The sequence below is a fragment of the Budorcas taxicolor genome, chromosome 15 (assembly GCF_023091745.1).
Source record: "Budorcas taxicolor isolate Tak-1 chromosome 15, Takin1.1, whole genome shotgun sequence".
Lineage (NCBI taxonomy): Eukaryota > Metazoa > Chordata > Mammalia > Artiodactyla > Bovidae > Budorcas > Budorcas taxicolor.
The window spans coordinates 17,431,434-17,446,512 of record NC_068924.1 but is presented as its reverse complement, the minus strand read 5'-3'; the positions used below and the strand labels follow the sequence as shown (position 1 = coordinate 17,446,512).

General features: G+C 37.6%; 1 protein-coding gene across 1 annotated transcript in view; it reads right to left on the bottom strand.

The window, feature by feature from the left end:
- ATM (ATM serine/threonine kinase) overlaps positions 1–15,079 on the bottom strand; it is a 141,915-nt gene that overhangs the window by 63,215 nt on the left and 63,621 nt on the right. Inside the window, exons 31-35 of the mRNA XM_052652907.1 lie at positions 11,721–11,853; positions 10,306–10,401; positions 6,729–6,900; positions 2,805–2,946; positions 758–934 (exon numbers count right to left, since the gene is read on the bottom strand). Coding sequence (XP_052508867.1) covers positions 758–934; positions 2,805–2,946; positions 6,729–6,900; positions 10,306–10,401; positions 11,721–11,853 — 720 coding nt within the window. The remainder of the gene's footprint in view (positions 1–757; positions 935–2,804; positions 2,947–6,728; positions 6,901–10,305; positions 10,402–11,720; positions 11,854–15,079) is intronic.

The window sequence follows — 15,079 nt, the reverse complement described above, 5'->3', positions numbered from 1 at the left end:
TAGTCAGAGAAAGGTAAATATCATAGCTTTTATTTAGAATCTAAAAAAATGGCACACATGGACTTATTTACAAAATAGAAACAGGGTCACAGAGTCAGATGTAGAATATAATTTATGGTTCCAGGATAGGGGGTGGGTATAAACTGGGAAACTGTGACTGACATACACACACTACTATATATAAAACAGATAACTAATAAGGATCTATTGTATAAAACAGGGAACTCTTTTTAATACTCTTTTAAGACTCATATGGGAAAAGAATCTAAAAAAGAGTGGGTACATGTATAACTGGTTCACTTTGCTGTACAGCAGAAATCAACACAACATTGTAAACCAATAATATTTCAATAAAAAAAAAATCACAGAAAGTTAATGACAATGACCTCAATAGAAGTAAATTTAAAAAGTTAGAACAGACCTTTGGTTAACACAAATAATTTCTAATCATCTGTATTTTAACTATCATTAGTAACATGTTATTTATGACACCCCCTTAGAACTTATCTGCAATGTAGCTACTTCACAGCTGAAAAGTCCTATATAAAAAGATGCTCTGTTGAATGGGTTCACAACAGCTGAGTATAAGTTATTTTGCATGAAGGGGATGTGCAGTACACAGAACTCTTTTTTTATATATAGGCCATGAACATGAACAAAAAAGCAAAATGGAATGGGACAAGCAAAGAAAATTATGATGAGAAAGCTCAAATTAAAAAAACAGAAGTAGAAAGGGTATGAGTCAGACTAATCTTACCTCACACATTGGCTTTAATAACTGAAGGACTTCACTTTTTGTGCCACCACTATTCAAAAAAGCACAAGTCAGTGTCTTTAACCAAATGTCATGATTTTCACTTTGAGGAATCCACAAGCTTGTATCATCCAAGCCTTCTAAAGGACTTTCTTTGTCAAGACTTGGTACTTCTAAAAACTAGAAAAAAGTGATCAGAAAATGTAAATACAGTAACCAGAAACACATTTTATCTTTCTTATGCCAAACAAATATCTAGGCATAAATAAACATGTTTCCAAATAAAATTAAATATAGTTAAAACTAAATCTAGAGGCATCAGTTACTTTTAAAAATTAAAATACAATTATGCTTATGAAAGGTAGAATCTGTTGAAAATTTACTGATCTAAACAGGAGGAAACTTCTACTCTCAATTTATTAGCGGTATGTTGAATCACAGACTCTCTGCCTTATATATGTAACCAGTCCAAATCTACCATACAGAACTGATTTCAGGATGAAATGAAATTTGAAAATCTTAAAACTGCAATGTTTTACAGGTTACAGTATTCAGTTCAGTTCAGTTCAGTTCCTTAGTCGTGTCTGACTCTTTGCAACCCCATGAACTGTAGCACACCAGACCTCCCTGTTCATCACCAACTCCTGGAACTTGCCCAGACTCATGTCCATTGAGTTGGTGATGCCATCAAACCATCTCAACCTGTCGTCCCCTTCTCCTCCTGCCTTCAATCTTTCCCAGCATCAAGGTCTGTTCTAATGAGTCAGTTCTTCACATCCAAGTACTGGAGCTTCAGCTTCAGCATCAGTCCTTTCGATGACTATTCAGGACTGATTTCCTTTATAATAGTTTATAATTGATAATGTTCCTTACACTTTTATAATTTATAATTTCAGGACTGATTAATAAGTTTATACTGCCAATAATTTCATTAAGACCAAAATTATATTTATGATACATTATGTTACTGAAGTTAAATTGGTGAAAACTCAATGGCATATTTCTCAGTTGCTTTATGAAAAGAAAATATTAAAGAAAAATGCTTAGATTAAAAAAGAAAATTAAAAGATGCTTACTCCTTGGAAGAAAAGTTATGACCAACCTAAACAGCATATTCAAATGCTGAGACATTACTTTGCTGACTAAGGTCCATCTAGTCGAGGCTATGGTTTTTCCAGTAGTCATGTATGGATGTGAGAGTTGGACTGTGAAGAAGGCTGAGCACCAAAGAATTGATGCTTTTGAACTGTGGTGTTGGAGAAGACTCCTGAGAGTCCCTTGGACTGCAAGGAGATCCAACCAGTCCATTTGGAAGGAGATCAGCCCTGGGATTTCTTTGGAGGGAATGCTGCTGAAGCTGAAACTCCAGTACTTTGGCCACCTCATGCGAAGAGTTGACTCACTGGAAAAGACTGATGCTGGGAGGGACTGGGGGCAAGAAGAGAAGGGGACAACAGAGGATGAGATGGCTGATGGCATCACCGACTCGATGGATGTGAGTCTGAGTGAACTCCGGGAGTTGATGATGGACAGGGAGGCCTGGCGTGCTGTGATTCATGGGGTCGCAAAGAGTCAGACACGAGTGAGCGACTGAACTGAACTGAACTGAACTGAAGAGTTCTTAAGTCTCTTTCATAGAGTCCTTTCAGTGGAACCTTGTTATGTCTGACATCAACATGAAAAAGGGAGAAATCTAGGTCATCTTAAATTTCACATTAACTTATTATCACAATACCTATAAACTATACCAGGAGCAATGGCTTGTATCTGGTCAAAGAAAGGGGTTTCCCATTCCTTGAAAAAAAAAGCCTGTCATTAAGAACTCCTCCTATGCGCCCCCAAATCAATGATAATTTCTCTAGGCTACCTCTCCCAGCTTTTCCACACTGCCGTAACTAAAAATACAAACCTCTTGGGTTCAAACTATAGTTGAAATTATTTCCAAAAAACATTAAGTGTAAGCATAATTAAGCAATATGACATTCACAGCCCACAGCAAATAGAACTGTTCTAGATATAGTGGATATTCAATAAACATTATTTGAGAGACCTTTTTTCTTGATGTTCTAAAAGGCTGTAGATAGATCAGCATGGGATCAGTTGTTGCCTTATAAATATCCCAGAAACCATGTCCAGTTTTTGTGGTTAAAATGCTTTTCAAACAGGTAACAGCTGCCGCTCGCACTTTGACACTGAAAAACACATATAATTCAAATGTCACAAAGTATATCAATATTAATCTTAATGAATGTGAAGCAACTCCTTATGAAAAAATTAAAACCTTAAATTATATTAGGAAACCTTTGCATTTATTAGGAAATTTTACACCTATAAAATTGGGTAACATCAAACAATTACCAAAGCAATTTTTAATATTCCTTTAGTAAACCTGAATTACTAATTACTGTAACAGCAATTCCTTTCATTCACTCAAGAAAGTTTATGACTTATTATAAATTAAAAAGTCTCATAAAAAGAAATACTTGAAAATAACACTGACTAATGAGGAATGAGAATGACAGAATACTAATCACCCACAAAAAAATATTTTGATAACATTTTCTCTATGAGAAACAAATAATTTGGTGTAACAGAGAATGGAATTTCCCTACAAATGATAACATTATGTCTAGAACAATTTTAAACAAACAGTAAGTGAAAAGGTCCTTCTCTTTTTCAAAAAATTAAGAAAAAGGGGACTGTAATACAACAGTACTGAAAATATGATAGCTGACATAAAATGTCTTAAACCTTATACTATATGTGATAATGAGCTACCAAGTAAAGGCTTAAGTCCCTTTAGGAGTCTCAATTTAAGACACAGAAGCATAAACCCTAAACTTGACTCATCCTTCATTCTGTTATCTTTCTCTGTCTCCTCCAAATTCATCAGCAGGTCCTGCTGCTCTGTGTTAAAAATATCCCCAGGTTCCATTTCATCTTCACTGAAAGTGAAGTGAAAGTCTCATCCAACTCTTTGACACCATGGAGTGTAGCCCATCAGGCTCCTTTGTCCATGGAATTCTCCTGGCAAAGATACTGGAGTGGGTTGCCATTTCCTTCTCCAGAGGATCTTCCTGACCTAGGGATCGAACCTGGGTCTCTCGCATTGCAAGCAAATTCTTTACCGTTTGAGCCAGCAGGGAAGCCTGCCTTCTGCCACCCTTCCTCTGCACTACTGCAACAGTTTCATAATCAGGCTTCCTATTTCCATTTTTGCCCTATCACAAGCCATTTGCCATATAAAAGTCACAGTAAAAGGATTAGTTGCATCATAACTACTCTGCTTAAAACTCCATAGCTTATGTATTTCAAATAAAATCCAAATTTATTAATCAGACCTTTCTAATTTCATTTAACGTCATCTTCTTCCACACCAGGCTTTTTCTGATCCCCAAACACAGGAAGCTTCTTTTCACTCTAGCTATTCCCTGCCTGGAATGTTTTATTCCTAATCATCTTCCAGTTAATTCCTGAATACTCAGTTCCACTAAATGACATTTCCTCACAGAAGCCTTCCATGATTCTGTGAATTCCTTAGTCAACATCCCTTTGTATACCTGAGGTCCCTCAAACATGTAATGATTTTTTTCCTCTTACAAAAAAGACAGGAAAAACAAACTGTACCTATTCCCTGTGGTTCTCAAGTTTAAGTCACACTAGTATTTTTGTGCACCTTTTTCTGAAAAATCAATTGCAAATTTCTGTGTAACAAGTGAAACACAAAGCTTGCAAATTTTCTGTGGAAAATCTCTTCAAAATCTTTATCAGATACACTTTGAAATACATTGTTTAGAATGAGATGAATTAAAAAATGAATAGAAGAATGGCTAAATGTGATAAAATAAGGATAATAATGGTAGAATATAGTAAAAATCTAGGTGGTAGTTATATGGGTATTTACTGCAAAATTCTTTCAATTTTGCTGTATGCTTGAAAATTTTTCTAACAAAATGTCGGGAAGGAAACCATGCCAGCCCTTTCACTGTAACAACAATAAAAGAGAAAGATACATGTCCTTAAAATCAACAATGAAAACATAGCAAGTAGACATTATTGCCAATCATTTATTCCCCAAGAGAAGGAGAGGGTGTTACAGGGAAACAGATGCAAAATACCTTTTTACCATAGTATGGGAGTACATGCCTGCTCAGTCATGTCCAACTCCTTGCAACTCCATGGACTGTAGCCCACCAGGCTCCTCTGTCCACAGGATTTCCCAGGCAGGAAGACTGGAGTGGGTTGTCATTTCCTTCTCCAGGGGATCTTCCTGACCCAGGGATCGAACGCGCTTCTCCTGCATTGGCAGGTGGATTCTTTACCACTGGGCCACCTGGGAAGCCCTATTCACCTTAGAAACATGCCCAATTGTGGGCAAAAATCATTTGAACCCAGTCCCCAAAAATGGTGGTGATAAAATATATCAACAATAAATCAAATATATCAAAAATAAATCCATTTGACCTTTGAACAACAAGGGTTTGAACTGTATAGATTCACTTATACAGTTTTTTTCAATAGTAAATACTATACCATCTGCAGCTGGTTGACTCCTCAGATACAGAACCATGGATAGAGAGCCCCAACTGTAAGTATACATGAATTTTCCACTAAGCAAACATTCTTACCCTCACATTGTTCAAGGGTCTGTAAATAATAAATAGATAACTGCAAATAGATAAATGGGGAGGGGACGAGAAAGTAAAAGTAATCTGGTAATCAGCAAGCTGAAATTATACTAACTGTTACCATTTTGTTTCATATTGAGCATTAATGGGAAAAAGAAAGCCCTGTCTGATTAGCTTAAAGCCTTTGGAGTTATAATTCCCACCTATGACTTATTTTAAAAGGATACAAATTAACTTATTTATAAAACAGAAACAGACTCACAGCCTTGGAGAAGGAATTTATGGTTGTCAAGGGGGAAGGATGAAGGAGAGAGATAGGGAGTTTAGGACTGACACATACACACTACTATATTTAAAGTGGATAACCAACAAGGATCTACTGTATATAAAGCACAGGGAACTCTGCTCAATGTTATATGGCAGCCTGGATGGAAGGTGAGTTTGGGAGAGAATGGATATAATATAGCCGAGTCCCTTTGCTGTCCACCTGAAACTATCACAAAATTGTTAATCCATCATGAAGGTGAAAGTGAAGTCACTCAGTCGTATCCGACTCTCTGCGACCCCGTGGACTGTAGTCTACCAGGCTTTGCCGTCCATGGGATTCTCCATGCAAGAATACTGGAGTGGTTTACCATTTCCTTCTCCAGGGGATCTTCCCAACCCAGGGATCGAACAAGGGTCTCCCGCATTGGAGGCAGACACTTTAACCTTGGAGCCACCAGAGAAGCCCTGGTATAATCCATTATACTTCAATATAAGATAAAACTTTTTTTAAAAAAGGATCAAAACGTCTAGCTGAGATTTGATTTTGACAAGTGCCCCAAATACCACCATTTATATTCCCCTATCCTAATGCTTTCTGTAGAACCACTTGGTAGTTTTGCACTATTTATTTGTCTAGTCTACCCGTCCCTGGTGGCTCAGCTGGTAAAGAATCTGCCTGCAATGCAGGAGACCTGGGTTCGATCCCTCGGTTGGGAAGATTCCCTGGAGAAGGGAACAGCTACCCACTCTAGTATTCTGGCCTGGAAAATTCCATGCAATTGCAAAGAGTAAGACAGGAGTGAGCAACTTTAAATTTCACTCTCACTAAAATTTAACATGCACCTTGTATAGTATATACATCATGATAATAAGCACCTGGCACACAGGGTTTTAGTAACTATGTGAATTAGTAAAAATACAATGATTTTGACTAAATATCTAAGACCAAAAGTATGGCAACTTAAAGGATAAAGTTGTTATTATTATTTAGTTATTGGAAATGTTAATTTATATGAGGTCAATCTTGAATGTCAAATTGAGGAAGTGCTATCAGATACAAGGTATCATTAAATACTCACCAATCTTCTACCAGAGTATTATTCAGGTAAGTCAGCACTACGAAGGTCCACTGAAGTTCTTTATCTTCAAATAACTCAAGAGCCTTGGTATAAGATGTATCTTTACTATGTTGTATAGCTATTGTAGAGAAATCTATAGGACCCACTTCTCCCAAGCAGCTTCCAACAGCCTCTACATATAGAAATTTCAAGTCAGTAAAGTTATAGCTAAGAGATCACATATAAAACAGAAATTTTCTACTTTCAAAAATATGGTTTTGTCATCCTTTAACATGTAAGTGTTTCCTCATAGATGTTGAATAGATTAAAGAAGCTACAAAATACTGTATTATTTCCTTTACATATTATCCATGTGGGTAATATTTTCCCCTATAAAATCATATTCAAGAGATAGATTAACTAGTAAAATGTAGATACTAAGGGAAGTCTAAATACAGCCACTGTGCATGCATGCATGCTAAATTGCTTCAGTCATGTCTGACTCTGTGCGACCCCATGGACAGCAGCCCTCCATCAAAGGGATTCTCCAGGCAAGAATACTGGAGTGGGTTGCCATTTCCTTCTTCAATAGCCACTGTATGTATCCACTTTTAACTGAGGTATTACATAAAGTCCATAAATCTTACACACTCAGTTCAGTGAAAATTCACATATACATGCAGGCACATATATTTTCTTTCCATCTATATTCTCACTACCCAAATGAAGATAGATATTTTCAGGATGCCAGAGGGCTACCTCATGTTCTTCCCCTGTCATTATGGTATTTAATAAAATATGTTAAAAAATTATTGTCTGCATGTTGATCTTGTACACTGCAATTTTGCTGAATCTGCTTATTATCTTTCTGATAGTAGCTTTCCTATACATTTTCAATTTAAGTCTGAATTTTGCAATAAGGAGTTATGATCTGAACCACAGTCAGCTCCTGGTCTTCTTTTTTGCTGACTGTATAGAGCTTCTCCATCTTCTACTGCAAAAAATATAATCAATCTGATTTCAGTATTGACCATCTGGTGATGTCCATGTGTAGAGTCGTCTCTTGTATTGCTGAAGACGGTACTTGCTATGATCAGTGCATTCTCTTCACAAAACTCTGTTAGCCTTCGCCCTGCTTCATTTTGTATTCCAAGGCCAAACTTGCCTGTTACTCCAGGTATCTCTTGACTTCCTACTTTTGCATTCCAGTCCCTTATGATGAAAAGAACATCTTTTTTGGGTGTTAGTTCTAGAAGGTCTTCTAGGTCTTCATAGCCATTCAACCTCAGTTTCTTTGGCATTAGTAGTTGGGGCATAGACTTGGATTGCTGTGATATGAAATAGTTTGACTTGGAAATGAAAAGAGATCAATTCTGTCACTTTTGAGACTACACCCAAGTACAGCATTTCGGACTCTTTGTTGACTATGAGTGAAAGTGAAAGTCACTCAGTTCAGTTCAGTTACTCAGTTGTGTCTGACTCTTTGCGACCCCAGGAATCACAGCATGCCAGGCCTCCTTGTCCATCACCAACTCCCGGAGTTCACTCAGACTCATGTCCATCGAGTCAGTGATGCCATCAGCCATCTCATCCTCTGTCGTCTCCTTCTCCTCCCATCCCCAATCCCTCCCAGCATCACAGTCTTTTCCAATGAATCAACTCTTCGCATGAGGTGGCCAAAGTAGTGGAGTTTCAGCTTCAGCACCACTCCCTCCAAAGAAATCCTAGGGCTTATCTCCTTCAGAATGGACTGGCTGGATCTCCTTGCAGTCCAAGGGACTCTCAAGAGTCTTCTCCAACACCACAGTTCATAAGCATCAATTCTTTGGTGCTCAGCTTTCTTCATAGTCCAACTCTCACATCCATACATGACCACTGGAAAAACCATAGCCTCGACTACATGGACCTTAGTCAGCAAAGTAATGTCTCTGCTTTTCAATATGCTATCTAGGTTGGTCATAACTTTTCTTCCAAGGAGTAAGCGTTTTCTAATTTCATGGCTGCAGTCACCATCTGCAGTGATTTTGGAGCCCCCCAAAATAAAGTCTGACACTGTTTCCACTGTTTCCCCATCTATTTCCCATGAAGTGATGGGACCAGATGCCATCATCTTTGTTTTCTGAATCTTGAGCTTTAAGCCAACTTTTTCACTTCCCACTTTCACTTTCATCAAGAGACTCTTTAGTTCCTCTTCACTTTCTGCCATAAGGGTGGTGTCATCTGCATATCTGAGCTTATTGATACTTCTCCTGGCAATCTTGATTCCAGCTTGTGCTTCTTCCAGCCCAGTGTTTCTCATGATGTACTCTGCATATAAGTTAAATAAGCAGGGTGACAATATACAGCCTTGACGTACTCCTTTTCCTATTTGGAACCAGGCTGTTATTCCATGTCCAGTTCTAACCGATGCTTCCTGACCTGCATATAGGTTTCTCAAGAGGCAGGTCAGGTGGTCTGGTATTCCCATCTCTGGAAGAATTTTCCACAGTTGATTGTGATCCACAGAGTCAAAGGCTTTGGCATAGTCAATAAAGCAGAAATAGATGTTTTTCTGGAACTCTCTTCCTTTTTCCATGATCCAGTGGATGTTGGCAATTTGATCTCTGGCTCCTCTGCCTTTTCTAAAACCAGCTTGAACATCTGGAAGTTCACGGTTCACGTATTGGTGAAGCCTGGCTTGGAGACTTTTGAGCATTACTTTACTAGCGTGTGACAAAGTCACTCAGTCATGTCCAATTCTTTGCAACCCCATGGACTGTATAGTCCATGGAATTCTCCAGGACAGAATACTGCAGTGGGTAGCCTCTCCCTTCTCCAGGGGATCTTTCCAATGCAGAGATTGAACCCAGGTCTCCCGCATTGCAGGTGGATTCTTTACAGGTTAGCCACAAGGGAAACCCTGTTGACTATGAGGGCTACTCCATTTCTTCTAAGGGATTCTTGCCCATAGTAGATAAAATGGTCATCCAAATTAAATTCACCCATTCCAGTGCATTTTAGTTTACTGGTTCTTAAAATGCCGATGTTCACTGTTGCCATCTCTTGTTTGACCACTTCCAATATACCTTGATTCATGGACCTAACATTCCAGGTTCCAATGCAATATTGTTCTTTACAGCATCAGACTTTACTTTCATCACCAGTCACATCCATAACTGGGTGTTGTTTTCGCTTTGGCTCAGGCTGTTCATTCTTTCTGGAGCTATTTCTCCATTCTTGTCTAGTAGCATACTGGGCACCTACTGACCTGGGAAGTTCATCTATCAGTGTCATACCTTTTTGCTTTTTCATTCTGTTCAGTGGGTTCTCAAGTCAAGAATAATGAAGTGTTTGCCATTCCCCTCTCCAGCAAATATGTACAAGCCATTTTAAAATTAATAGCTAGGCAATTAATCACTAACTTTTTACTTTATATGAATGTCTAAGGAAGGAAAATATGAAAGGAGGGCTGCTTAAGGATACTTGAACTAAACAGAAATCTAACTAGCACCTCACATTTCCCCAGTATTTCAGACAACAAATTTTACTGATTTTTAAAATGCTATGAAGATAACCACTCAAACAAAAAAACTCATATTCACTAAGCCAAATAGCTTACCTAAAACTTCTCTTTCACCAGTGTGGTTTACTGCCATCTTGGATAACTGCAACAAGCTGACAACTAGCTTCACCATTATGCCATCCTGAGGGTTATCTAGAAGCAGTTTTGAAAAAATTAGTTTAAGTTATGGTGGAGACAACACTTTTCTTTATAATATGTTCATATATTACATTGTGTGACTAGAAAACTTCAATGAAGATTTTACATTATGGGCACTTCAAAAATACAAAGTAAATGAATGTATCCGAACTTTCTTCTTCAATAGAATCATGTAGAAACATTTGGCAGCAATATTTGGCAGTGAGAAAGAGAAAAATGTCTTAACAAAATTGTACAGAGAAATCAATACCTTTAGCAAAATCACACTTAGAAACACTAAAATTATTCACCATTAAACTAGAAGGAACCTTGGGAGAATGCCTCGTTTTTTACCCTCTTGCATTTAGAATAGACCAGCCCTGTCCGATAGAATTTTCTGCAATGATGATAATGGTCTATAGTCCATGCTGTCCAATGACAGCCACAAGCCACATGTTACTACTGAGAACCTGACATGTGCTAGTACAACAAAGAAGTTGAACTTTAAATTTTACTAAATTTTAAGTCATTTAAATTTAAGTAGCTATAAACAACTATTAGCTACATTGGTATGAATCAATAAAATACCCAAATACACAAAAATTAGATATACAAAGAGAAAGTTCATGTTTCATATATATATATATACATGTATATACATTTATATACCTCAAGAACAAATATTCTAGAAACTCAGAATTCAGATGGTCAAAACAAAATTAATTTTTAAAAGTACTGAGGACAAAATTCACAGAATAGAAATAAGAAGTTAATGAACACAGGATGATGAAAATCAAAACATAAGTAGAAAATATTTCCACCAAGTGCAGTACTATAGTAACCTAAAAACTAAAATCAAATCAACTTAAAAATGGAAGTTTTCTTAAGTTTAAAAAAAAACGCTAGAAACTCATATACAAATATGTGTGTAGATACAAAACAGACACATACATACATACATACAAACAAAACACATACATGGCTAAGATGCTTAAAATGAAATGTTTCTTTTATTTAAATAAACTGGGGTAGTAGGCAGAGAGAGATTATCTTGCATGCCTCCCTTTAAAGAACTCAAATTATTCTTTTCGGCAGCAGCAAATTGTTAACATTTTTTTAAGTGGCAGAATAAACATGGACATTCCGGCACAGGTCCAAAGGATGGATAAAATGGGAGTAATTCAAGGAAAGGATACAACTTAGAAACTCTTTCATAACTAGATGAGAAGTGATTAGGGTCTGAACTAAATCTGTGGCAATTAAACCAAGAGCAAATTGTAAGAGATTCTTTCAAAAAGAAACATAAAAATAACCCAAGTCATTAAAATGAGTACCCTGAGATGCTCTCATAAGATCCATCATCTGATCTTTATGTTGCTCTAGTTGTCTTCGAAGATCCTTCAATCCTTCAAGCCTTGTTAATGGAAGTGCATCATAAGCACTTACTGAGAGAAAATGATTAATTTCCTAAAAGAGAAAATCAGCTAAAAATGTAACTTGCTTTTGACATATATTGGTTGAGTCTGTAAAATAAAATTTCTAAAAATCAGTTAATGCCATCCACAGACACTGATTACTATCACTGTTACTACCAAACAAGGTGGAAGTAAGTTACTTATTTCACTTCAAATCTTAGTGTTTTAATCATTTAAATTCTAATAGACTCTCTCATGATAAAATAGAGTTTAAGATTATTACAGCATACTCAGAGGGAAAAACTTAAACTTGTATTTATTTATCACTACAATTCTAGTTTTATGTTTCAATATATTTAACTATATTTTCATATTGATTATAGTCAAATATAGAGTAAAATTATAGTAACATTTATAAGGAAAACTGAACATACTTTTGAAATTTATAAGGGTTAAACAAGATTAAAACCTGAAAAACTCTTCAAAAAGTTACATACCATCTCTAATTCAAGCATTATATTTTCCTTCAGAGGATCAGATGGTAATTTTAAGATATTAATGAATCTTCTGTGTATATTTCATCAAGGATATTTTATATTATACTTCTTTAATACTTAAATTCAGATCTTTACCAAGAAACTTTGATATTTATACTTTTACTGCAAAGCAAGAGTATATTTAAAAATTCAGTTTTTTCTCTGTTGAGTTCAGTTCAGTTGCTCAGTCGTCTCCGATTCTTTGCAACCCCATGAATCACAGCATGCCAGGCCTCCCTGTCACCAACTCCCGGAGTTCACTCAGACTCACGTCCATCGAGTCCATGATGCCATCCAGCCATCTCATCCTTGGTCGTCCCCTTCTCCTCCTGCCCCCAATCCCTCCCAGCATCAGAGTCTTTTCAACTCTTCGCATGAGGTGGCCAAAGTACTGGAGATTCAGCTTCAATATATTCCTTCCAAAAAAATCCCAGGGCTGATCTCCTTCAGAATGGACTGGTTGGATATCCTTGCAGTCCAAGGGACTCTCAAGAGTCTTCTCCAACATCACAGTTAAAAAGCATTAATTCTTCGGTGCTCAGCTTTCTTCACAGTCCAACTCTCACATCCATACATGACCACAGGAAAAACCACAGCCTTGACTAAATGGACCTTTCTTGACACAGTAATGTCTCTGCTTTTCAATATGCTATATAGGTTTGTCGTAACTTTCCTTCCAAGGAGTAAGCGTTTTCTAATTTCATGGCTGCAATCACCAAGGGTAGTGATTTTGGAGCCCCCCCAAAATAAAGTCTGACACTGTTTCCACTGTTTCCCCATCTATTTCCCATGAAGTGATGGGACCAGATGCCATCATCTTCATTTTCTGAATGTTGAGCTTTAAGCCAACTTTTTCACTTTCCACTTTCACTTTCATCAAGAGACTCTTTAGTTCCTCTTCACTTTCTGCCATAAGGGTGGTGTCATCTGCATATCTGAGCTTATTGATACTTCTCCCAGCAATCTGATTCCAGCTTGTGCTTCTTCCAGCCCAGTGTTTCTCATGATGTACTCTGCATATAAGTTAAATAAGCAGGGTGACAATATACAGCCTTGGCGTACTCCTTTTCCTATTTGAATCCAGGCTGTTGTTTCATGTCCAGTTCTAACTGTTGCTTCCTGATCTGCATATAGGTTTCTCAAGAGGCAGGTTAGGTGGCCTGGTATTCCCATCTCTGGAAGAATTTTCCACAGTTGATTGTGATCCACACAGTCAAAGGCTTTGGCATAGTCAATAAAGCAGAAATAGATGTTTTTCTGGAACTCTCTTGCTTTTTCCAGGATCCAGCGGATGTTGGCAATTTGATCTCTGGTTCCTCTGCCTTTTCTAAACCCAGCTTGAACATCTGGAAGTTTACGGTTCACGTATTGCTGAAGCCTGGCTTGGAAAATTTTGAGCATTACTTTACTAGCGTGTGAGATGAGTGCAACTGTGCAGTAGTTTGAGCATTCTTTGGCATTGCCTTTTTTGGGATTGGAATGAAAACTGACCTTTTCCAGTCCTGTGGCCACTGCTGAGTTTTCCAGATTTGCTGGCATATTGTGTGCAGCACTTTCACAGCATCATCTTTCAGGATTGGAAATAGCTCAACTGGAATGCCATCACCTTCACCAGCTTTGTTCGTAGTGATGCTTTCTAAGGCCCACTTGACTTCACATTCCAGGATGTCTGGCTGTAGGTGACTGATCACACCATCGTGATTATCTTGGTCATGAAGATCTTTTTTGTACAGTTCTTCTGTGTATTCTTGCCACCTCTTCTTAATATCTTCTGCTTCTGTTAGGTCCATACCATTTCTGTCCTTTATCGAGCCCATCTTTGCATGAAATGTTCCCTTGGTATGTCTAATATTCTTGAAGAGATCTCTAGTCTTTCCCATTCTGTTGTTTTCCTCTATTTCTTTGCACTGATCGCTAAGGAAGGCTTTCTTATCTCTTCTTGCTATTCTCTGGAACTCTGCATTCAGATGCTTATATCTTTCCTTTTCTCCTTGGCTTTTTGCTTCTCTTCTTTTCACAGCTATTTGTAAGGCCTCCCCAGACAGCCATTTTGCTTTTTTGCATTTCTTTTCCACGAGGATGGTCTTGAACCCTGCCTCCTGTACAATGTATGAACCTCAGTCCATAGTTCGTCAGGGACTCTATCAGATCTAGTCCCTTAAGTCTATTTGTCACTTCTACTATATAATCATAAGGGATTTGATTTAGGTCATACCTGAATGGTCTAGTGGTTTTCCCTACTTTTTTCAATTTCAGTCTGAATTTGGCAAATAAGGAGTTCATCATCTGAGCCACAGTCAGCTCCTGGTCTTGTTTTTGTTGACTGTATAGAGCTTCTCCATCTTCCACCACAAAGAATATAATCAATCTGATTTCGGTGTTGAACATCTGGTGATGTCCATGTATAGAGTCTTCTCTTATGTTGTTGGAGGAGGGTGCTTGCTATGACCAGTGCAGTTTCTTGGCAAAACTCTATCAGTCTTTGCCCTGCTTCATTCTGTATTCCAAGGTCAAATTTGCCTGTTACTCCAGGTATTTCTTGACTTCCAACTTTTGTATTCCAGTCCCGTATAATGATAAGGACATCTTTTTTGGGTATTAGTTCTAAAAGGTCTTGTAGGTCTTCATAGAACCATTCAACTTCAGCTTCTTCAGTGTTACTGGTTGGGGCATAGACTTGGATTACTGTAATACTGAATGGTTTACCTAGGAAACGAACTGAGATCATTCTGTCGTTTTTGA